The sequence below is a fragment of the Motacilla alba genome, chromosome 12, assembly GCF_015832195.1.
Source record: "Motacilla alba alba isolate MOTALB_02 chromosome 12, Motacilla_alba_V1.0_pri, whole genome shotgun sequence".
In the NCBI taxonomy this organism is placed as follows: domain Eukaryota; kingdom Metazoa; phylum Chordata; class Aves; order Passeriformes; family Motacillidae; genus Motacilla; species Motacilla alba.
Genome location: NC_052027.1, coordinates 5,857,043 through 5,880,002, shown reverse-complemented (window position 1 = coordinate 5,880,002; position 22,960 = coordinate 5,857,043). Strand labels below are relative to the sequence as shown.

At 45.8% G+C, this 22,960-nt stretch overlaps 1 protein-coding gene across 1 annotated transcript in view; it reads right to left on the bottom strand.

Annotated features, from left to right (window-relative positions):
- Nucleotides 1-22,960, bottom strand: part of LRIG1 (leucine rich repeats and immunoglobulin like domains 1) — an 89,316-nt gene that overhangs the window by 47,163 nt on the left and 19,193 nt on the right. Inside the window, exons 2-3 of the mRNA XM_038149565.1 lie at nucleotides 6,563-6,634; nucleotides 1,840-1,914 (exon numbers count right to left, since the gene is read on the bottom strand). Coding sequence (XP_038005493.1) covers nucleotides 1,840-1,914; nucleotides 6,563-6,634 — 147 coding nt within the window. The remainder of the gene's footprint in view (nucleotides 1-1,839; nucleotides 1,915-6,562; nucleotides 6,635-22,960) is intronic.

The window sequence follows — 22,960 nt, the reverse complement described above, 5'->3', positions numbered from 1 at the left end:
TTTGGTTTGGCAGGCTCCCCAATTATTACTTCACAGATTGGAAGGCCAGAAGAAACCAGTATGACCATATAACCTGATTCCTTACATCACACAAGGCTAAACAACTTTACCCACCAATTTGCCTATCAAGCCCATTAACCTAGGGCTGAACTAAAGGCCCATTCTTTTAGGAAGCCAACCAATTGATTAAAGACTCCCAAAGATGGAGAAAACTTCACTTCCTCAGCAAATCATTCCAATGTGAGTCAGCAACATCGATTGGAGCAGGTACTTTAAAACATCTTCCAGGTTATTTTTATCTCTGATAAAAATTAAAAGGAAATGCAAGGGGGGAAAGAAGCAGCATTCTCTAATACAAGCTAAACAAAGAGACCCTTCTTGCAGAAGTATGACAGCAGTATTACAAATCCTGCTATCAGAGTTATTTATGTGCAGCAGCTGAGGAGAGCAATTCAGATTTCTGGAAAGTGATACTAAGTAGGTTTGTCCAGAATACCATCCTTTTATCATTTGGCTTTGTAGCTTCTCCTTCCTTCTGCACCACTCTGAAATTTCAGAGGAGCTGTAAATCTACTGCCTTCCACAAGTCATTATTCCTCCTTTCCAAACTGGTTATTTCATTTCAGGAATAAAAAACCCAAAGCTCCAGCAATTTGGTTCTTTGCCAACGGCTAAATTAATAGCAAAAATAACAACAGGGGCTTGTGGAACTCAGAGCATTTATAGACTTCATGAGAAAGAGAAGCCAATCTGGGGGGCCTAAAACGATATCCCTGGATGGCAAATTCTATGCAAGCTTTCCATCCATAAATCAGATTTCTGGAGGTCTTTTTCAAACCCTCGTACACAGCATAAATGTGGCAGCACAGTAAGTCAGCAGAGAACGACTGCCTCAGAGTTAAGTCAGAGCCTTTTAAGCAAAAGAGGCCAATCAGGCAGTGATGTGGTCACAGGCATTTTCCACCACAAGAAGCACCAAATCCATGGAGAACACAGATACCTGCCTGCAGGTGTACTGCAGGGCCATGCAGGCTGGAAGCCACCCCTTGAACTGCTCCAGCACTTTGCTGGAGTTAGCTATAAACACTTCCCAGGAACCTGGGAGGCATCATGCATACCTCAGCAAAATTCCTTCTCAGTGCACAGTACAAGCAGACACATGCAAAAAATAATTTTAGAAATCCACACTCTTTCGTATCTTTAGATACTAAATAGTTTGATATTTTAATATTTATTCCCTTCAGCAGCACCATCGACCCAAGATCCTTGGTGGCCAATACACAAGGGCTCCCAGGTGTCTGATGCTTCTGTGGTCATCTAAACTACCAATGTTAGGACTTCAAACCTTCTGCAGATCATGCTTTACAATCACTGCTCTCTCAAAAGAAAATGTTAAGAAGTTGAAAGAAGTCATAAAAACAGGTTTGGAATGAGTTCCCTAAAAGATTAAGATATGAATAGTCTCTGGCCTTTAAGAGGAAAGAAGAAATGATCAGAACAGGGCCAGGAATAAAAAGAACAACAAAGAAAATGTAAAATTTAATAGCACAAGTATGATCTAATGGTTGAAACCCAAAGGCAGATGAGATAAAAGAAGTTTTATTCAACCTGTGGAATTTACTGACATAAGTTACCACTGACCACAACACACAACCTCATACAAATCACACTACTCCAGATGATGTTTCTTAATTAAGGTTAATTAATTCTTACATTTCTTAATAAGCCAAAAAACCAAAACAGAGTCAGCAGGAACGAGTGTGACACCCATGAGACTCTCAGAGGCAGCGAAACCCTCCCCAGAGAGAGCCCAGAGCCAGAGGAGGAGCAGTGACTTACAGGTGGAGGGAGCGGACACTGGAAGCAGCAGATCCCAGGGAGGGAATGGCACTCAGCTCGTTGTGGTCCAGCCTCCTGCAAGAAACAGAAATTGAGGGTTGAGGGCAAGCAGCCTGTGCCCAGGCATACAGGAGCAGGGGAGGGCTGGCACTGGAGCAGAAGCCTCCAGCTGAAGGGGTTTTCCTGGACTTCTGATGGCCACAGAGGCTCTTTAATACACCACTGGGTTCCACCGTATTTCCTTTACAAGAGCAAAGCTTTTCCCCCCCTGCCACCCACTCCCCAAAGTGCCAGGCAGAAAAGCATTGTGCCACAGCCCTCCACCAGCCTGTGTTTCCAGACCCAAACCTGAGACAGGAGACTTGTGCACTTTAGGGCCATGTGTGCCATGGCTCAGGACAGGAATTTAACCTTTTCCCCAAGCAGCAGCCCCTGCTCGAACCAGGTCAGGGCCTGGGGGCACAACATAATGGCAGCCTCTCCATAGCAGGCCCAGCTCTGGAAATCCCAGAGGGATTTCCCCACAAAGGCAGCAGCACAGCAGTGCTGGGCACAGAAATGTCACCAGGCACAGCAATGTCACCAGGGACAGAAATGTCACCAGGGACAGGGGCCCTGCTCCAGGGGAGCCCAGAGAGCCCCTGCTGAATGGCACCATAGGCCACCCGCTCCCACAGCCACCAGCACACAAGTCGCCTGCCAGGGCCTAATGCTTCAAGTGTTTTTCTGACTGAAAACAGATCCTTGCCATGTGACTGGCTCTTCCTTGCTTTAAAGAGCCCTTGTTTGTACGGTGAATTAGTCAATTAATTACTGTAACAGTCGCTCGTCTGGCTGCTTGAAAATCACCTAATTTCTCAGTCTTCTTGCCCATTCTCCCCCCTCGCTCTGCAGTGATCACAGCCAAGCCCTGGCCAGGCTCCCCAGGACCCCCAAGGCACCCCTGCTCCCATCACTGCTGCTCCAGGCACAGCTCTGGGTCGCTGTGGGCCTTCCAAGTGCTCCCCTTCTGCAGGGAATCCTGACAAGATCACAATTTGGGCATCCCTGAGCTGCACAGCCAAGAGTTGCTAAGCCACAGGCACCAGTAGGGGCAATCCTAAATTATGTTGGGTTTTTATTCCCTCTTCTTTCCTTTTAACACTATTTTTGGCAGGTGGGAGAGGGCAGTGGCACATTTATCCCAGAACTTCCCTTCTGGCTCCTCTGAGAGGAGGCAAGATATTTGATTTCACGAGGAGTTCCAAGTACTGCTGGGATAAAAGCTTTCCTCTGCCTCTGACATTATACCCATGCCTTAAAATGTAAGGGAAAAAAGCCAGATGCATTGCAATTCAGCAAGGAGCTCCACTCTGCAACTAAAAGCTCACTGTTGCTCATATTACAACATGGTCTAGAGCTTCCAAAGGTACAAAGCAAGCTGGAAAGAGCATTAAAATGCTTATTTGAGCATGTTTTCATTAACATCTAACTAAGCATCTTCTGGAGAAGAAGGAGCCTGGGTCAGCTCTGGTTAAGCAGCTCTGACACCAACCAGCATCTAACAAGTGGTCAAACCTTCCTCTGACATAAGTGTGATATTCATATATCAGCCTCCTGCCATGTCAGGAATCAGTCAGAAGTGCTTCTCCCACCTCATTTTCTCTCTTGGCTCACAGGCACCATGTGCTGACACAGAGGAGACAGCCAAGCTCTGTATTTGCCTGGGATTTCCCACTCATCTTTCCTTTTTCCCTATGTAAAGGAATTGAAAAATAAAAAATAAAAAAAGAGGGGAAAACACCCTCAAAACAGAGCAGCAGGGCTCAACAACTTTGAAAACTTTCAGTCTCCTTCCCCAGCCCTCACCTTTGACGACACAAACCCTCTGGATGCTGAGGCAGAGGAGGAGGGGGGGCCACCCATATAAAATATTTACAGTCCAGTTGCCAGGCTGGTGTCAAGCTGAAATGGAGCCTGCTCAAAAATAGCACAGCTCTCCAGAGCTTTCAGTGAAAGGCACTTTAGAAAAGAAAAGGTGAGTTGTTTGGAGAGGAATTTTAGCCTGGTTACTACTTTCTTTGCTACCAATGAGCATGGAAAGCCTGAGAGCCATGAAACCTTCAGTTTGGTGGATTCCTTGATCCATATGACCTGAGGAAACCCCAGAAAGGAGCACAGGGCCCACCCCACAGTAATCACCATCCACCCATCCATCCTTCCAACCAAGGAATGAGAATGGATGGACACCATGGGACTGTCACCAGGTGAAGGCACCAAAGGGGATGAAAGATCAAATGTCCTGAAGAAATGTCCCAGCCCAGCCCCTACCCTGGGCCTCCACCACTTATTCCAGAGCAAGTGGGATCACAGGGTTTTGCATCACTTTGAGCCACTAAATTTCATCCTACACAGCCTTAAAACTTTTAGAAAAGCTTCTCATAAATGCCACCAAAACAAAGCACACAAACAACTGCCTAAACTCAGGGAGAAGTGTAGGGTAAATTCTGCTCTGACTTCATCAGAATCTCAGTAAAGCAAAGCAGAGCAACAAAGATAAGGGATGAAGTTTAAATCTTTTGGTCTGCAGATATTTTCTTTCAATCAAGGGAAAACAAAATGTTTTCAAAATATACCACACTAATTATTCACACGGAGAGACACACACAGAGTTTTAAGCTTTGTGTAATGCTCAGGAACCACAGACAACACGTTTGAAGCATCATGGGAGGTTCAGGTCTTATCAATGCATCTATTATTTGGGGCAATCTCTTTCCCTGAGGGTGCCTTGGTTTGCCCAGCACAGCATGCACAGAGAAACACTGACTTGCTCTTGAGACATGCCACAGCATGATGCTTATTTCATGAATGTTTGTCAAGTGCTTAAAAAAAAAACCCAGAAAGAAGATGCTCTGGCAATATAGATGTGGTTCTCCTTGTGAAATGAAGTTTATTTCAGTGGTCTGTGGTTTAGCTGTTATTCAAAAGCAACCAAGATTAGTAGATAGGGCTTTTAATAGAGCTTCTCCCTCAGACTTCCCAGAGCCTGCCTTCCAGGCTCTGCTCCAGACCTCTGCCTCCCCTCCAGTCTTCCATTTCTGACTGCTCCCTTTCCCTCCTACTCACTCTTCTGCCTTCTCTAACCCTGTCTTTCTGACACAGAGAGCAGCTCTTATCTACCCATTACATTGTGGCTGCATTACTTATCTCCCCAGAAACCCTGACACCTTTCTACAGCATGGAACTGCTCAGTGCAGGGCTTGTCCTGCTCTACACACATGCAGCACTTTGCTCAAGGGAATTCCCTACCTGGGGAATCAGAAGCCACACACATTTCCCACCCCGTGCTCCCTGAAGTCACACACCTTCAGGCACTTCCATGAATAAAAGCTGTTGTTAAGCCACAGTCATGTCAGGATAATTCTCAAGTCTCATGGAATCAGGGCTGCAATTGTCTTCTTTAAGCACAGAGCAATTTAAGGCTTTCCACAGTGAAAAGAGAAGTTGAGAAAACAGATCCTGCAGGCAGTGTTCTGTTGACCAACATCACTTTCTCTCTAAAGATCATGCAGAGCTGATTTCAGAGCACTGCAGTCACTTCTGATATACATTCCTCACTTACTCATGATTCCCAGCAAGTCCCTACTCTTCATGTAAACAGAGGAGCCAGGGGCAATCAGGCCACGAGAGAGATGCTGCATTAATCTCCACAGTCCAATCCAGCAGGCATCAGTCAGGGAGAATTCCACTTTTTGCCTATTTAAGAACCACAGGATCTGGCCCCTCCATGAGTCCCAGAGCCAACACTTAATGAAAACAGACAGAGGACAAGAGAAAATGCTTGATAGAGCACAGTATTGTTTCTGAAAGGAAATGTTTTTTCAGTTTCCCATGAGGCACCAGTAGCTCTTCAAACAGAGCCCAAACCTCAAGTATGCCAGCGATTCACCAGGCAAACACAGCTCATTACCTCAGCCCACCGCCTGCATCTCAGTCACTTTCATTTTTTAAACCCCAAAATCAGAACTCCAGGAATCCCTGTGAAGGGCTGACAGTGCAGCCCCTCTCTGAGTGAAACTGCTGAGCCTTCACAGAGATCAGGAGCTTGGAAAACCTGCAGTTCCCTGAAATAGGTTTGTTTTACCAGCAAGGAGGGGCTGGCACAACCACTCAGACCTTCACCAGCTCCTCTTTTCCCCACCAGAGCAGAGGACAGCTCTGCTGGTTTAGCCTCTTCTAGCAAGACTTCCAACAGAATTTGTTCTGGTTCCAAAAAGAGCACAAATGTCTGAGAGAGGAGGAGGCACAGTTAAGTGCTTTGTTATCCACTACACTACACCTTTGTTTCCTGGGAGATTTGGGCTAGGTTGGCATCAGGTGTCACAATCCAGGCTGCTGTGCCTTGCTTCAGGGTTATGCTTTCAGCAGGGAGCTTTGTGTGTGTGTTCAGGTGTGCTGAGCTGCTGCCTCCAAGCATTGCACAACACCCAGGGAGGCAAACTCCAATGATTTCCAATACCAGCTCTGCTGTTTTAATTGGGATGTTGTGCTCTGCTCATTGATTAGTTTAAAAAAAAAAGCAGCCTAGATACAATATAGAAGGAAAAAACCTCCACACCAAGTCAGACCTGCTCATTCAACTTAGCTAAGGGAAGGCACTGTCTTAGGAAACTAGATATAATTTCCTCACAGCCCACAAGCAGCCCTGGCAAAACACAATTAAAACCTTTGAAGGAATACTTACACTTCCTGCAGGTTCGACAGCTCTGTAAAGACAGAAGGATCAATCTCTGCCAACTTGTTGTAGCTCAGGTTTCTGTTAAAATAAAAGACAGTGGGATCAGCAAAATACAGTCACCCTGCTCAGCAAAACAGTCATTTTAATTATTCTGGATTGCACTGGGAGAGTTTGGGTTTTGTTTTTTTCTTTTCTTAAAGAGAACTTAAACAGGAGAGCAGCACTTTTCTGCTGAATACACGAGTTTTTACACTTATCTAGCTCACCCCAAGCTTCTTCCTCTTTTGCATTAGATTTGTGTGGTTTTAATTTGTCTTCATATTACACAATTACATTTATTATTCTACTATTGATTATTTCCAACCACAAAACTAATCACAGATGAATAGGATGTTTCCTGACAAATTAAAGTCTGAACTGAAACAATCAACAAAACTTCCACTAAATATTTTATAGCTATATTCACACAGGGTATTTTTTTATACCACTGGGTGTTACACACAAAATACACATATATACACTTACTATGTGTAAAGATAAAATATATTCTACATTTTCTAATAAGATGATGTAATTAGTCTATCACTAAATGTTTGCTTTTTTTAAAAATCAGTGAACACAGCTTTCAAACCACAGATTAGAACACACTTTGGTCCTCAACAACCCCAGCCAGCACTTTCCAACTACCCAACAGCCCAAATCTAAAGCCTAAATCATATTCTAGCACAGATGGATGACAAATGGGTTGTGCTGCATTATCTGAAAGCAGCCTGGTGGGAGAGCATACCTGCCTCACAGGACATCCCCGACTAGAAACACATCCAGAGCTCAACATGCTGCAGGAAGGAACACACTGCAGGAATTGCTAGGGACAGCAAACAGGCAAAATAATGCAAATTAAGTGCCAACTCCAGAAACCACAAGCAAGAGCTTTGCCATGCTCTGCTGTAGCAGAGCCTTCCCTCCAAGTCATGCACTCTCAGCACACCACACAGGACAGGTCAAACCTGCAGCTAGGGACTAACCAGATCAATTAAGACTAAGTGACTAATGATGCAGAAAGTGACAAGTGCTTTAATTACCTTTCTGTATGAAGTGCTGGCATGTTTCTGAGAGTGTGTAATCTAAAGAAGGAGGAGGCAAATTGATGGGTGGTAGCAGAAAAGCAACCACAGTAAATTGTAAGGAAATTGTGAGGGGGACTTCTTTAATTTTACTTTGCTCCACACCCTGCTCTCGGATATTACCGTGGGTAAAATTTAACCCTCCTGCCTCCTCAGCAGGGAGGTTACACCCTCTTACTGCACCTCTGAACACAACCCAGAAGATTCATGGCCTGATTTTAGATAAGCCCTCAAACATTGAGCTGCTTATTCAAACCACCAAGCCAGTCTGACTAGAAAACTGGCCAATCTTCCCTGGTTTGGGGTTTTTGTTGCTTTAAAACTGTGCCCACAGAAAGCAAGCAGGTCTGGAACCCAAGCAGGATCTACACCACCGAGGCACCTACTGAACTTCTACCAATGCTCCACGACCCAAGAGCTGAGGCACACAAAAGAAAAGGCAGCTGCCAGAAGAGCACTGATGGAAAATCTCTTGAAGTGCTCACACCAACACACTGCACTCTGTGGCAACGCAAAGAGAAATCCAGGCTCACAGCAGCCTTACAAATACCAAGACTTGAAAGACTACAAAGCTTACCAACTTTGCAGGAAGTGATAAACACCTCTTTCAAGCTAAAAAGCAGATATTGATCACCTGCCCTCTTGTAATGCATTTATGGGAAGTCCTCAAAGCGTTCCCCTGCACAAGGGAATCATTTGATGGCTTTCACATCACACCATTCCCCATCATTTCAGCTCTGAGGGCAGCTCCTTGCATCTTGCCCAAAATGTTCGATTTTTTTTGCCAATGCCTGCTGTGGAAGAATGTTCCACAAATAACAACACAGGCTGGCTCTTAACAGAGCCTAGAACTGAAGTTACACAGGAGTGTAAAACCTAACCAAGCATCTCAGTTTAAAATATGCTGTCCTGTAAGCCCCTACTGTCTTTTAAAACACTCAAGAGACCTTTAAATCAATACCAGCCTACAGCAGATATCCATTTCACTATGAACTCAAAGGCATTTATCTAAATAAAAGTCAAACTGCAGTTTAAACTCAGAGTGTGTTTGAAAGCCAAGTCCATATTCATAGCACAATTACGAATTAAAGTGCAATTTGCCCACAGATTACATTACTACTTTTTTTTTTTTTTTAACCACACAGTAAGATCAGGTTGGAGCTTGTCCCTGCCTGATCTACAAGGCAAAAAGAGAAAATACAACAGGTAACATCCTACAGGCTCAGCACAATAAAGCCAACACAGAAATACAAGTGACAAACTAAAAGGGGGAAATACAGCCAGATATGATGGTGCATGAATCCATCTGTTTTCATGTATTTCTATGCCTCTCACTGCAGCCAAACTTCACATTTTTCAGGTAATGTATTTCTCCTCAACACATTCCTCTGCAATAGGCTAAGAGGCTGTTTTATGAAGCAAGAAACAAGAACACATGCAGCAGAACTGATCCTCCCTGCACTTGCCAGAGGGACCAGATCCCTGGCTTAGCCTGTGCTCAAGCACTGAGTGACAGTGACATGAACCTCCAAAGTTCACAAGTGAAAAAACAAAGATCTTCATAAATTAAAGGATTTCACGGCCACAGTTTAACATCACCCAAAGCGACTTTCTGATTATTGCTGCTGCCATTCAGGACATGTGAACATCAAAGTCACAGCACAAGCAGCTGGCTCTTCGGAGAGCACAGACAGATTCTGCTGCACCAGCAACAGAAAGACTTCCCAACAGCTGCTGCAGAAATGCAGGTGAACTCCATCCTCTTGCACACCACAGTCTTCAGTTCTCCCCACACTACTCACCCCAACCACCAAGTATCCTCACTAAGTGTACACTACACTGCTCAAAAATCAGTGGGGAAATGAAAGCTAGAAATACAGTCAGTACAAAATAAACAGGAGACTTGAAATTACATAGGTACGCCAAAATAAAGTTTACTGAGTTTCTGGCACTAGCTGTATTTTAACTTATATTAAAATACCCAAGAATTTCTAGCCTGAAGCATTAGCAATCAAAGGATGTGTTTCCCAGAGCTCTAATCCCCTCACTAGGCAGTATGTGGCATGCCAGTCACAGCATTTAAGTGAGAGAAAGAATTAACGTGCTCCAATAGATAGATCATTGGGACTGGGAGTCAGGAAACCTCTGTCTATTCCTGGCTCTCTTAATCTCCTGCTGTGTGACCGGGTCATGTCACATCACCTCTCCAGAGCTTTTGTTTCCACAGCCACCCTTTGTCTGTCTTGTCTATTTAGACTGTAAATAAAATTGAGGTAGGTATTGTCTTGGTTTTGCCTGATGCTGATGAAATGAGGCCTCAATCTTGGTTGGGCTCCAGTAATGCAAATAAAGAAGGGAGCTCAAAACTTGAGGTCATGGGTGCACACGATGCTCTCCTACCCCTAAGTGTGAGTCCCAAACGTCCAGCAGTGAATGAAGCACTGCAGGGCTTTAATGTCCCCACCAGGTTGGCCTCTCTGAGCTGAGCAGACCAGCACTGGAGGCCGACTGGAGATGCCAAGCCCAGGGGCACAGCTGTCCCAACACTGAAAGCTGGCACATTTGCTGTTCCTCTGCAGCACAGAATGCATTCCTTCTCAAGGAGCCCTTGGGCCGATGCCACAGCTGCCCAATGAATCACCAAACAAATGTTTCTGCCACCCGTTTTCCAAAATGTCTTCCTCAAAAAAAGGGAGCCATCAACTCCCAACACCAAAACCCTGTCCTTTCCCAAATCAGCACCTGCCCAGCCCTCTGAGGTATCTCTCACCCTGAGCATCTCCTCAAAGCTAGTTTATAAAGCATCACCCGCAGTGTTTTATGCCAGTTCCAAGAGCCCATGGCTTCGGTGCATGTCCTGCCCATTTCCTGGCACCTACACGTGAGGTTAGCAGAGCCCAAAAGTGGGACTGCCCATGAACTGCTCAGTGCCCTGCTTCTCTGCATGGGCACATGTTTCTGTTTAATTATTCATGGAAGGATATTCTGATCCCACCAAGGCAACTGTGGAAAGAAAACAAAAGTCAACTAAATAAATTCAAGAGCCTGAGCATTGAGTTCAGGGAAGCTAATAAGGTTAGAAGTTCTACAGCTGGCAGAGGAGAAAGAGAAGAACCACCAACCTGAGCGGCCCCTAACATTCAGATTGGTTTTTTTCATATCAGTTTCTATTGAAAAGGAAAAGCTGGTAAATGTTTTTAAACTTTATTCTGATTTACTGGCATGAAAAGTCTACTACGTATTATTTATCCATTACAGACTTCAAGTCTTCCTTGTACTGGCCAATCCAACAATGTTGGGTTTTCCCCTCCTGTCACTAAGATGCCCATGATCAGGAACTGAGAGCCTGTTAAATCAATATGGGAAGGGCCCTGCTCTGTCTTTTCAGCCATTCCAGTCTCTAAATAAGAAAGAAGTGTTTGCCTCCAGCTGGCATTATGAAAGTGGCACTGTGGATCACTGAACTCTGCAGAGACTGAAGTGAAAGTCTGGTTAAATAACTGGGTATGCTCAAACTACCTCCCAAAAGAAACAATGCTGTCACAGAAAGAGTCCTGCTTGCAGTGAGGAGGGATCAGTCAGTTCTTTGACCTGTGGGAGACCAACCCTGCCCCCTTGGGCAAGGTGCAGGGTAGATCAGGAGTTTATGTCCAAGTTTTGGCTCATCTTTGGGACCTTGACCAGTGCAGAGAAAAGCCACCTACCTCTCTGTTGAAAACCAGACAACGGAACAGAGACATACATGGCTCCTGGTCTCTGTCCACCACTATGATGGCTGGATTCTGTTCTGCAAGGTGAAAGTTTCCAAGCCTTACATCAAAACCATTTATCTGTCAGTGCAGAAGATTATGTTGAAAGTGTTTCTGCACCTTTTGATGACAGGCATTGGAGAAAAGGAGGATGGTTTGAAATTCTGTCACTGCCAACTGTGGCTTTCATTAAAACACTTTGTCAACCGTTGTCATAACACAACTTTTCATTGCTCCTGCACAAAAGGGAGCTGAGGGCCCAGAACAATTGAGCCCTGCAGTAGAAATTCCTCTGGCTCATCTGTCGAAAGATAGCTGCCTAGTCTGCAGCTCACTGAATAGGCACCATCCTCTTCCCACATGTTTGTAGATGGCTTTACAGCCCTGGAATGGAGGCCCCATGCACACTTGAGTGGGTATGAAAAGCATGGTTGCAGCTGAATTAGCTTGGGGATGGAGGCCAGGGGAGCAAGAGAGGGAGCACACTGCCCTTGCTAAGAGTGTACAGCTGTACAGGAAGAAAGCATGCTCAGATGTCTCTTTTAAACAAGCTTGTGAGGTGCCAGAGAGATGGCAGTGTCCTTGTAAGCAGTGACAGGTGAGCATTAATGCTGAAGCACAAAGCCATCAGAGATTGCATGGATTCAGGTGGTTGTATGGACAGCCAGGACAGAAGGAAGTCGCTTTAGTCCATTTTTGATTCCAGTGCACAGGACAGGTCCAAAGTCTACTGCCACGAGGCAAGAGCAGCCAAACAGCTGCTGCAGCCTCTTCTCATTAGAGCTGTGCTCCAGTCCCTTCCTCTGGCCATGCTCTAGCACCTGACTGTGTGTCCTGTAGTGAGAGGCCCAGAACTGAACCCAGGATTCAATGCACGGCCAGTGCTGAAGATTATCCCTGGCTCAGTCCAGCTGGCCACACTACTCCTGGTACAAGCCAGGGTGCCACTGGCCTCCTTGGTCGCTGGGCATTCCCTAGCTCATGTTCAGACAGCTGTCACCATCACCTCCCGGTCCTTTTTCACCAGGCAGCTTTTCAGCCACTGTGCCCCAAGCTAACCCCTTTGTGATTTCTGTTAGAGGGCACCCCAGGCGCAGGGTGCTGCCTGCAAGCGCAAAGCATCCAGCTTAAAGAGACTCTGAAATGAGCCCAGAAATGGCCACACCAAGCATGGGAAAGAGCCACCTCCTAGAAGGAGGTAAGAGCACCAAAACACAGGGCACCAGCGAGGTGGATGCCCCAGATTGCTGCTCTAAGTGCTTTGGAGAGAAGGGGACTCTGCAGGACACAGAGAGGCTACACAGCACCCACATGGGTGAAGCTGTGCCCCACCACTGAGAGGTCCTGTTAGTGGCTCAGATGATGTGCTCACTCAGGCTTTACTTATGTCCTTGTTCAAATTAGCAGCAGCAGCAGCATCATATTGGCTTGGGTTAACAGCCTGCTCATATAAGGGGCTTTATGTGCAGGAGGGAGTCAACTTAAGGGCAGCCCTCAAGCCATAATATGAGCTAATTTGACAGTGAAGACAAACTTGGAGAGGTCATCCAGACACCAAGAAAACGGCACCATGAATCACTCTCAGTCATGAGCAATGATACTGTCTAAAGGAAATTCCTGTAGCATGATCCCCAAAGAATTGATACCACACAGCAGATGCATGCAGCCATTAATGCAAAGAACACTAATTAAAACCACATCGCTGAGAAGTATTGTGCCAGACTACAATTGAATTTAGCACGTGGTTGGTATGGTTGGAGAAACTTGGGAATGATCTTACCTTCAAGTGACTTCCAGGGACACAATGTCAGCCTTGGCCCTTCCTCCTGCTCTGCCACTCTGCACTCACAGCTTTGGGTGACACAGATCACACACTTCGCCTCACAGAGGTACCTGGTGAGCACCCACCACAGCTGGGCAGCTCAGACAGGGCTGTAAATGTGACTGTTTCTGCCACTGTGGACTGCCAGACTCCAAGAGGCAGCACAGGATGAGCAGGCACACTCTCAAGGCTGAGGAAAGGCAGGAATCCTTTGCAGGAGCCCTGGGTAACACTGGAAGGCTGCTGGGGCTTCCACATCTCCTACACCAAGACTTTTTACAGGTTTATTTGTCTCTTTCAACAGGGCAGTGTCAGGTTATTTTAGGCCCTGTTTGGCTTACACAAATGTGTTTTGACAAAACCTAGGATCCCATTTCCTCCTATTTTAATAACCTTAGCAAAACTCAAGTAGAGTTCTTGTCTGCTTTTTTCTTTTACTTTTCTCGAAAGATCATCTCCTCCAAACACCCCTATTTTATTCCTTAAGACAGAAGGCTTAGATGCAATTTAATCTGTATAATCACACACCTATGCAAATACTCCATAACACTTGTAGAAATCACCTGGGTAACTCAGGGGCTCATGGACCTCATGCTATGACTCTGCACCATCAGAAGAGACACAAGGACATTCATTTCACCAGAGCTTGATCCTGGCCCACTCAACAAGTTTTCTCAGTGTTTCAATTGCTCCAAAAAATTGTTCTAGTTGTTCCAAAAAAAAGTGAAGTGAGGTTTCAAGAAGTGAAGTAATTTGAAAGTCATGCAGTGGTCTCAGTGAGATCCCCCCAGGCCCCTCTGTTTCCTGGGGACCTGTACAGCCCTTCCCAGCAGCGACTCGGGGACTCAAACCAACAGAGGACAGCAGGGCAAAGGAAACACGAATGGCAAGGTATTCAACAACGCTTTTTCTGCTTCTGGGAAGAGCACTAGCCACAGGCACACAGCCTGCAGGCACTGAGGCTGCACACCTTCGTGTTGGGGCCACAGGTTCCTCTGCCCCCAGCCAGAGAGCCCAGTCAAACATGGTGTGCAGGGAGCAGGGGATGCTGCAGGGCTTAGGGCAGGCAGGATTTAATTGCAGCAATCTCTCTGTATTTGCTTCTTCTATGAAGCTGCACTGCCTGAAGGAGAACAATCCTCTCCAAAACACACTGAGGCATCAGCTCCAAGGATTGCATCAAAGCAAAAACATGTTTCAAAGGGGGAATGAGCATCTAAATAAGAATAACTGTGTTTAATTTCGTAAAGCAATCCTGCTTTGCCACCTGTGACAGGTAAGCAGTTGGAAGGAAAAGCAGGATGTGGAGGGTTTTTTAACCCACAAATAAAACTCCACCCATCATCTGCCCTGACACCTAGAGGGTTTGTTCTGGGTTTATTGCTTTAATTAAAGTGCTAACTACTGCCATGAGAAAGACATAGCCCTAAAACCAAAAGCCTGCAAGTTGGTTGCTTGACTGTATATGACCAAACTCACCTTTTTCTAATTTGATAGTAAATTTCTTTCTTATTGATTTTGCATCCACAAAGCAAAACAGTCTCTTGAACCACTGGAGCAAGGGCTGGATAGCCCAGCTCAAACAAAATACTCACCAAATTGCTCCTGCTTCCATCACCACTGTTTTTCGTTCGTAAATCAATAAAGGCCACGACTTCTTTACTAACATTTTCAATTAAGGTTCCCCACTGTGTATTCAACATATTAAACCAATTTACTGAGGATTAATAACTATATTATTTACTATTCATGTCTACCTTAGAACTGCTCAGCCTCCATTAACAATAACAAGCTACATTGATAAATCAGCATTAAGTGCTATCTGCAGTTTCAAAAATGGCTCCTTTTGCAAAGCAAATATTTTCTTCTAAAAGTTGTGCAATTCTTCACAAGTACTCACAGCAGATAAACCATGTTAAACCTTTGGCTTTTTCAGATGTTTGGGAAGACCCACAGCAGCATGTTGGACTGCTAGCAATCAAACCCACCACATGACTTAGCAAAATCCAGCTGTGGGTTAGAAGTTGAGTGCAGAGAGAAGAGAGAGAGATAATTCAGAAATTCCTCAAATACTGTTCAAGATTTCCATGATTTTAGAAAACTTCCAAGGTCAACCATTCAGTAATACTGAATAATCCATATTTCAAGTTTTCTTAACACAGAATTGTAACGTGCTCTGCTCTCCTTGGGATTCAAATGGTTTCAATCCCATCTGCAAGTGTTCCTGGTAAGCTCAGTGACCTTAACCAGACAAAATGATATTTTTCCACTGCTCCAACACCACTTTTTATCAGAAATATTAATTTAGTAAATGCACAACCTGGCACAACACTCTGGGTGCCACTACCCAGCAGCACCACATCTGCATTCCTGCACACAGGATGGGGGATCCCCAAGCCCTGAGGATGAAATTTCAGCACACAGCTGGCATCACCCCTTTGCAGAGCCCACCCTGAGTGAGACTTGGCCATGGCTGGCCCATGGACAGCACTGGGCATGGCCCTGCCCAGTCAATCATTAATGGTGGGGACAGGGCACACAACCCTCTCCCCCTGTGTTTGCTCAGACACTCTCTCCTGGCTCTTACTAATAGTTAATCAGGAAGCACTGATCTCCCCCCAAAACATGAAGTGGCACCAAGGAATATTTGTGCATTGGTTAAAACTAGTCAGGCAAAGAGCTGGGGGAAAAGTTTCTAAAAAACCAATGTGCAGATTTTTCCTGTGGCCCAGGCTTGGGGGCTCACTCCAGGCTCGCTCCAGCTTCTCCTGCACTTGATGCTGCTTTCCACCCACACTGAGGGGCTGCATCACCTCCTTCTCTCACACAGTGATGGCACCTAAATGTTTTTGGAGGCTTTTTCCAGAAAGAACCACTGCTGTCCTGTTCTCCACCTGGCTGGGGAGATAACAGCCACAATACCTGGCTGTTTCACTGGTGGCTGCTCCTCCCCAGCCACCCAGGGCATGTGCTGTGCTGTCTCCAGGAAAGCTCTCAGTAGATGGACTGATGTGAAGCTCTGCCTCCTCAGATGGGCTGCAAAGTTTAATGGACCCAGGGAGCAGAGCCAGCACAGCCCACCCAGCTGGACAGCCAGGACAGTGGTCAGCCCTGCCAGCTCTGCCCCCTCCTCCCCCCGCAGCAGTGACTCTGATCTCACAGAACACCCAGGCAATTCTGCACAGTGGAAATAAAGCCCTCTCTGATCAGTCTGAGTGGAATTACAACCCCATGCCCACCATAAACTCCCTCAGTTTGAAATCTACCAGAGCAAGGACATTCCTGGCACCTTCCAATGCCACGGGGCTGAAACTGAGAGGTTGGCCAAATCCAAACATTTTGTGTGTGGAAAGGAATGATGTATATAACCTCAAACCATCTCAAGGACTAGTTACCCATGGGCTGTCTGTGGCTGGCAGCACTGCATGGTGCAGGGCCAGCTCTAATCCCCCAGAGGTGTGAGGAACACATGGCAGACAGCTCTCCATTTCCAGTTTAAAAATAGTTCTTCTCTGTAATAAAGAACAGCATTTTAAGGGCAAAACTTGAAGATTTTAAGCTAAAAAACCCTAAGCTGGCCATCCTGGCTGGAGGTGTATGGTTTACACAAGCACGCATCCCCTTTCCTTTGGAGTAATCAATGTCCAATCATAATGCACTTCCACTCCAAGCACTTTCATACTGCCAACAAAGCACCAAGCAATTTAATGGATTTCTAACCCCAAATTGGGAGCTGTACTACATCCAACTGATCCAATTTGTTCAGCCTTAGAGGAAGCCCCGGGAACAAAATGCTGGAAATAAAACCACATGCACTGATAACATTACAGAAATAGATACACCAAGAAGCAAATGTTCTGTCCCTTCTATCTGACCTCCAGCTTGGTTTAATTGACCTTCAAGATGGAAAAACTGCATTTAAAACAAGCCATTTCCACTTAGCTCAAGAGTAATACAAATGTGAGTGAGTGTGTAACTATGCTCTATAAAAAGCACTTTCCTACCTTGGTGTTAACATCAGGGTCAGCTGTCAGAATAATCATTCAGATTTTTGGCATAACTCCTGTATTGGTTTTTGCCACTGGGACAGCAGCAATGTCAAAGCAGATGGAGCTGAAGCTCAAGTCTCTGCCCAAGGAATGCCATAAAGTCATTGAGGAAACAATTGAACCTATTGCTGCTTTCCATGCCAGCCTTGACATTCCTTACATACAGCAGAATCTCACATGTGTGCATTCATGTTTAAATGGCTTACACGTGTACCTGACCTTCATGTAAACACAAACATGCATGCGTGCATGAGGCAATACAATTATAGTGATGCACACAGCTAGAAAGGCTTTATCAGGGGAGTTTGGGACAGCTGTACAACTTACAACTAAGTTGTGAAGAGTGCTAGTAAAATATCTTTATTGCACTCTGCCCCGGCATATAATGTCACATCTTTTACAGAAGCACTATTTTAAAAATCTTTGAGAGCTTTACAGCTTTTATTAGTGCTGTTTTTCAGCTCCTTCCACTTACAAAGCCAGATTTCTGTATTAGTATAACCCAGACTGCAGAAAGTCTCAGAAGGAGAAAAAGTTATTGGCAATTAAATTTTAGAAAGCCCTTCAAATGAGCTTGCTCTTCCCCAAGTCTGGTATCTCAGAACTTTGCAGCATTAAAAGTCAGTCCTTATTTCCATTGGCTGCAGTTTTTTGCTCTTTGGATCTCTGAAACTTTCAGGAGTCCTGGGCAAATGGGGCTCCAGGCAGAGCCAAGGGGAAGCAGCTGCTCACGAGCCCACATTTGCTCCCCACCTCTGTTGGGGGCCACTGCAGCTGAGTTTGAACCCTGCATTAGCATCAGTCAGGCACCAGAGCTCTCTTTCAGATCAGAAAGGTATTTTTTCATCTACTTCAAAGGGCTCTGATGTACTTTGCTGGATGGATGCCTTGATTTATTATTCAATGAACTCCCTCGGATTTGCAGAGTTTCTCAGCTAAAGGCATCACAGCTAATTCAAAGGGAATGTAGATGTTTTAAGGTTCAGTCAAAGAATAAACTTTCCCTTCTATAGATTTTTATCCTTTCCACATTGCAGAGGGAACGGGAACATTTCCCAATTCTTTTGCTATGGGAAACAATAAAGAACCCACTCTCCCTGCAAAATTGCTGGATTCAGAAGATACTTGGATAAACCAATTTCTTCTTCTTTTGACTAATATTACTGCAATCACACTGCTCCTCTCGGCATTTCAGATAAGATTTTTTGTTATAACTATCTTAGTTTCTCCTCACCAGAGGATGTGCATTTGTCACAGGAGCTCCAGTCCCAGCTCCGAGGACAGGGAACTCCTTCATCTGAAGGGATGCTGCAGTCAAGCAGCAAATTCTGCAGGAAGATGTTAAAAGGCAGACAGGTCCTTCCCTTTTGCTTTGAGCCCACCTCACTCAGGCATAACTCAAAGTAGATGCCATCTTAAACTCACCTAATGGCCTCCAAATATTTTTTAGAAGTCTCATAATGAAACTCCATGTGGGTGGCAACCTGGCTGCCCTGAAAATAGAAAAGCTAACAGTGCAATTTGGCCAGGAACAGAAATACCCCTTCCCTCTTAGGAGTGGTCCTTGTGAGCCCAGGCACCGTGCCAGGGGCTCTCCATTCACCACACAACCTGCAGCTCTCACAGGGCCAAGGGCTCCCTGGCATCACACCAAGCCCTGCTCCAAAATGGGATTATTTGGGAAATGTGAATGCAGAAGGTGCCCCAAGGTTTGTTACTGCACAGTGAGGGACACAGGTGCACTCAATGCTTGGACAATTCAAACCATGTCCTTTTGAGATGAGACAGATTGACCTCTACGACAATAATAAATGCCACCATTTCCAGGAATCAGAGGAAGAATAGTTAGGGCTTGTGGGAAGCACTGCTGCCCTAAGCACAGACAGCAATGGGAAAAAGAAATGCAGAAATTCACATGAAAAGATGAAGAAATCCTGAGATGAACCATGATGGAGAAGCCAAAGCACTCCCAAGAGGGCACACAGAGAGATGGATGGGGGCAAGCCCAAGGAGACCAGAGGGTGACAGCACCTCACACACCTCACATGGCTGAAAAACCAGAGGAAAGAACCCCTGTGCAATTCATCACCACATCTGCAGCCACAAAGAACAGGCAGCTGCAGCAAACTGCCAGGCTGTGACCTGCCTGAAGGAGAAAAACTTCCTCAGTGCTTCCCAAAACTGGGCATTGCCAGGAGCAGGACCCTGGGTCAGACATCAGTGTGGGAGCACATGCTCTGCACACTCCCTATTCCCAGCCTGGCCAGACTTCAGCAATGTCACATTAAAAAAAACACATTTTCCTCAATTTGTCACAGCAAGTGAGGTATGAAAGAAAAAAACCCAACTTTCCAGATCTTCCAAGCGCTCCAAGTCTTTGCAAACCAATCAAAATTGTGTAAAAATAAATTGCAGCGCATTTTATAGGGGAAAACAACTCTACTGCAACTGGAAACACATAATCTTGCTTTTCTCTAACAAAACCTACAGGAAATGCCTCTGCAAAAAGTTAACTAAGTGATACTGGACTTTCTCCAGAGTGTTGTATAGGAAGTAACTGCAAAAATGACTGCCCAGTTTAACCTTCTGTCCAGACTGCACCACAGAGCCACACCACAGAGGTATCTGGCTGATGTTAACAATGCTCTGGTGTATTCTCTAGAGCTGCAGCAGAGAGAGCAGGTTATCTCACACATGCTCACCCTTGCCACAGCACAAAGCCCAGGCAGCCGGCTGCTGATGGAAAACAGCATTCTACAGTTTTCCCTTTCTCAGCCAGCAATTGGTTCTTATTTTGTTTTTTAAAGATGCAAATATCAGAGCAGATGCCGGCATGTCCTGCACTCAGACCTGTGCCAGGCTGGCAGTGCTGACACACCAAAGGGGTCCCATCCTTCTGCACATCTGGACATCCATCCCTTTGGCAGAGATCTCATAATGTGATATCAGAGTATTTGCGGGTGAAACCTTTTCCTAGCACCCATCACTAACACTCACTGAGCTTCTCTCCCTTGACTCACCACCTCCACCACCCCAGGAAGGGCTGCAGAAAGTACCAGGGAAGGATCTTTTGCTCCCAAGGCACCTCAGCAACAGCACATCTGCCAAGAAACCTGGTGTCAATATTTGCCTGGAGTTCTGCAATCACACAATTGCACAAACTGAGCCAAGCTGTCCTCCCCATCCTTTCTCCCCCACCATCCACATGGCTCCAGAGTGGAGAAGGTGCTGCTGCAAACACAGGAAACAAGTCTGGTTTTCAGCCTTTATTTCTTTCAGTTGAAAAGGAGGAACTACAGCTTTATACATGCATATATAAATACACACACATCTCCTGAATCCCTAACATTTCATTCAGTTTTCACTTTCTATTAAATACACTGTATTGGGGAAGAAAAAAAAAATCTAAGAAGAAACCAAGGCTTTTCCATATCCCCACAAAGCTTGGGTCCTGTGTAATTGCTTTAACCAGGACAGAGCTTCAAGAACTGCAGAATACTTCTTGATCACATTAGCCAGCAGGAAACCATTTCATGCTCTTTTTTTCAGCAAATTTGACACCACCACCAAAGTTGCTCCAAGACACATAAAAAACACACCAAAAAAACCACACCCATGGGAGAGAGAGCCAAAAAATCAGTCTAGAGCAAGAGAGGCTCACATTAAAATGCCCCCCATGGAATGACACTGAATTCAATATACTGAAAGAGCCACTGGGAGGGAAGCCAATACACAGGAATATTGCAATCAGCCTTGGGAATTAGATCTAGTAGGTTGTTTCCTTTCCTGCAGCCCCACACTTACGTCAAGTCACGTGAATACAATTACATAAACTGCACCTTTTCCATGAACACCTTCACTGCGATAAAGGTTCTCATTTTGCTCCACATAAAAACACTCTCCACAGGTTTATAAGCTTTAATTGCTATGAGAACCCATAAAAAGCGCCCAAATAAGTCTATTTAATGGTTACACATTAACCATCATACACCTCCAGGCTTGTGTTATCCACCTATTTGCTAAATCAATAAACTGCTCGTAGGCAAACTTTTGAAAAACACTGCTGCTGCTGAAAATGTTCTGTTTCTGTTTACTAATAACTTCATAAAATTAATTGAAAACTCCTAGCCATATCTGAAGTTTTCTGCTTAGTTCTTGTAGGGGAAAAAAAAAGCAAGCTGGTTTTCAGTAAAGAATCAACCTCAAATATCTCTCTTGTGCTTGAATTTGGACGCTGGCCCATAAGGCAGCGTAAGAGCAGCACAAATCCAGGCTGGGAAGGACTCGGGTCAAGAGAAATACGTGAGTGTGTGTGCCTGCAGAGACAGAGCTCCTCTGAACCAGAGAAGAACAAGTCCCTAGGAACTGCAATAAGCCTGGACAGCCAGGAGCAGGGAAGCTGTTCACGTGAGCAGGACGAACAGGAAGCATTAGCAAGAGGTTCTAGGACAGCAAACACCCAAAAGACTTACTGGCAATTAAATCAGGGCATTGCACTCAGTGGATTCACCCCTCTACCCTCACCTGCCACTGAGTACAGACACACTGGTGGGTGTCTACAGCTCTGGTGGGCAACAGCACCAAATGAACACAGCCTGACAACAGCCCCTGAGCTAGGCACTTCAAAAAAACCCCTGCAAGGCTGCCTGGAAAAGCTCTCTTGCCATGCCCCACACACCAGGTGGAGGAGGGCAGACAGCATTTCAGTTCACTGCCCTGTACCTGAGGGGACATCAGTGACCTGAGCAGCCCAACTGCTCTCTTTATGGCAATAAATGCTCCCTTGGGCACTGACAGATGTCCTGGTGTGCCATCACCCACCTGACAGACACTGCAGCTGACAGCAGGGGCACAAGGCCAGCCCCAGCACTTCCTGCCTCCTCTGGGACTGGGAGAGGAGCGAGCCTGGCCAAGCAGCCTGACTGTGGTTGATGTGTTGATCAAATCCAACTATTTCATAAAGTTTCTGGTATGCCCAGCCAGCTTCAACAGTCTCTGCACTCTGCTGTGAAATCTCTAGGATATTTATGAAAAGCTGACAAATGGCTCCTTAGACACTTCCCCCCCCACCTTAATAAGCAAAACTCAGTTTGAAATCCAGAGATGCACTCTGAAATCCCAGTGTGGTTTTCTTGTCCAAGCACTCTCAGCATGGGCACCAGAGCCCCACTCTATCATTTGGATCCCCATGGAGAAGGGACAATTCTATGGATGGACCCTGAGCAGCCTGGTTTAGTGGGTGCACAGGCCACAGGGATGGGAGCTAAATGGGATTTAAGGCCATTCCAACCCAAGCCTTTCTGTGATTTCAACAATTCCATGACTCTAGAGATGGATAACCATCATTTTTTCCCTGAGCAGGTCCCCCTGCCCCCACAGCAGGCCCCCAGCCCATGTGCAGAGCCGCTTCCAGGGGGGCAGACAGACAGACAGACAGCGGGCACTTCGCACCTCCCCACCATAAACCTGCCCAGAGCAATTACCCAGCCCCGTTCCAGCTGGGAACACATTGCTGCCTCTTTTATGGCACCAGGGCTGCAAGGGCAGCAGGCAGCTGGCCCCAGCCATGCACAGAGAGAAGCCAAAGGCCTCCAACAGCAGAGGAAATGCAAACACAGGGGGCTCACACTACCTGCCCCCCTGCCTGTACCCATCTTAAA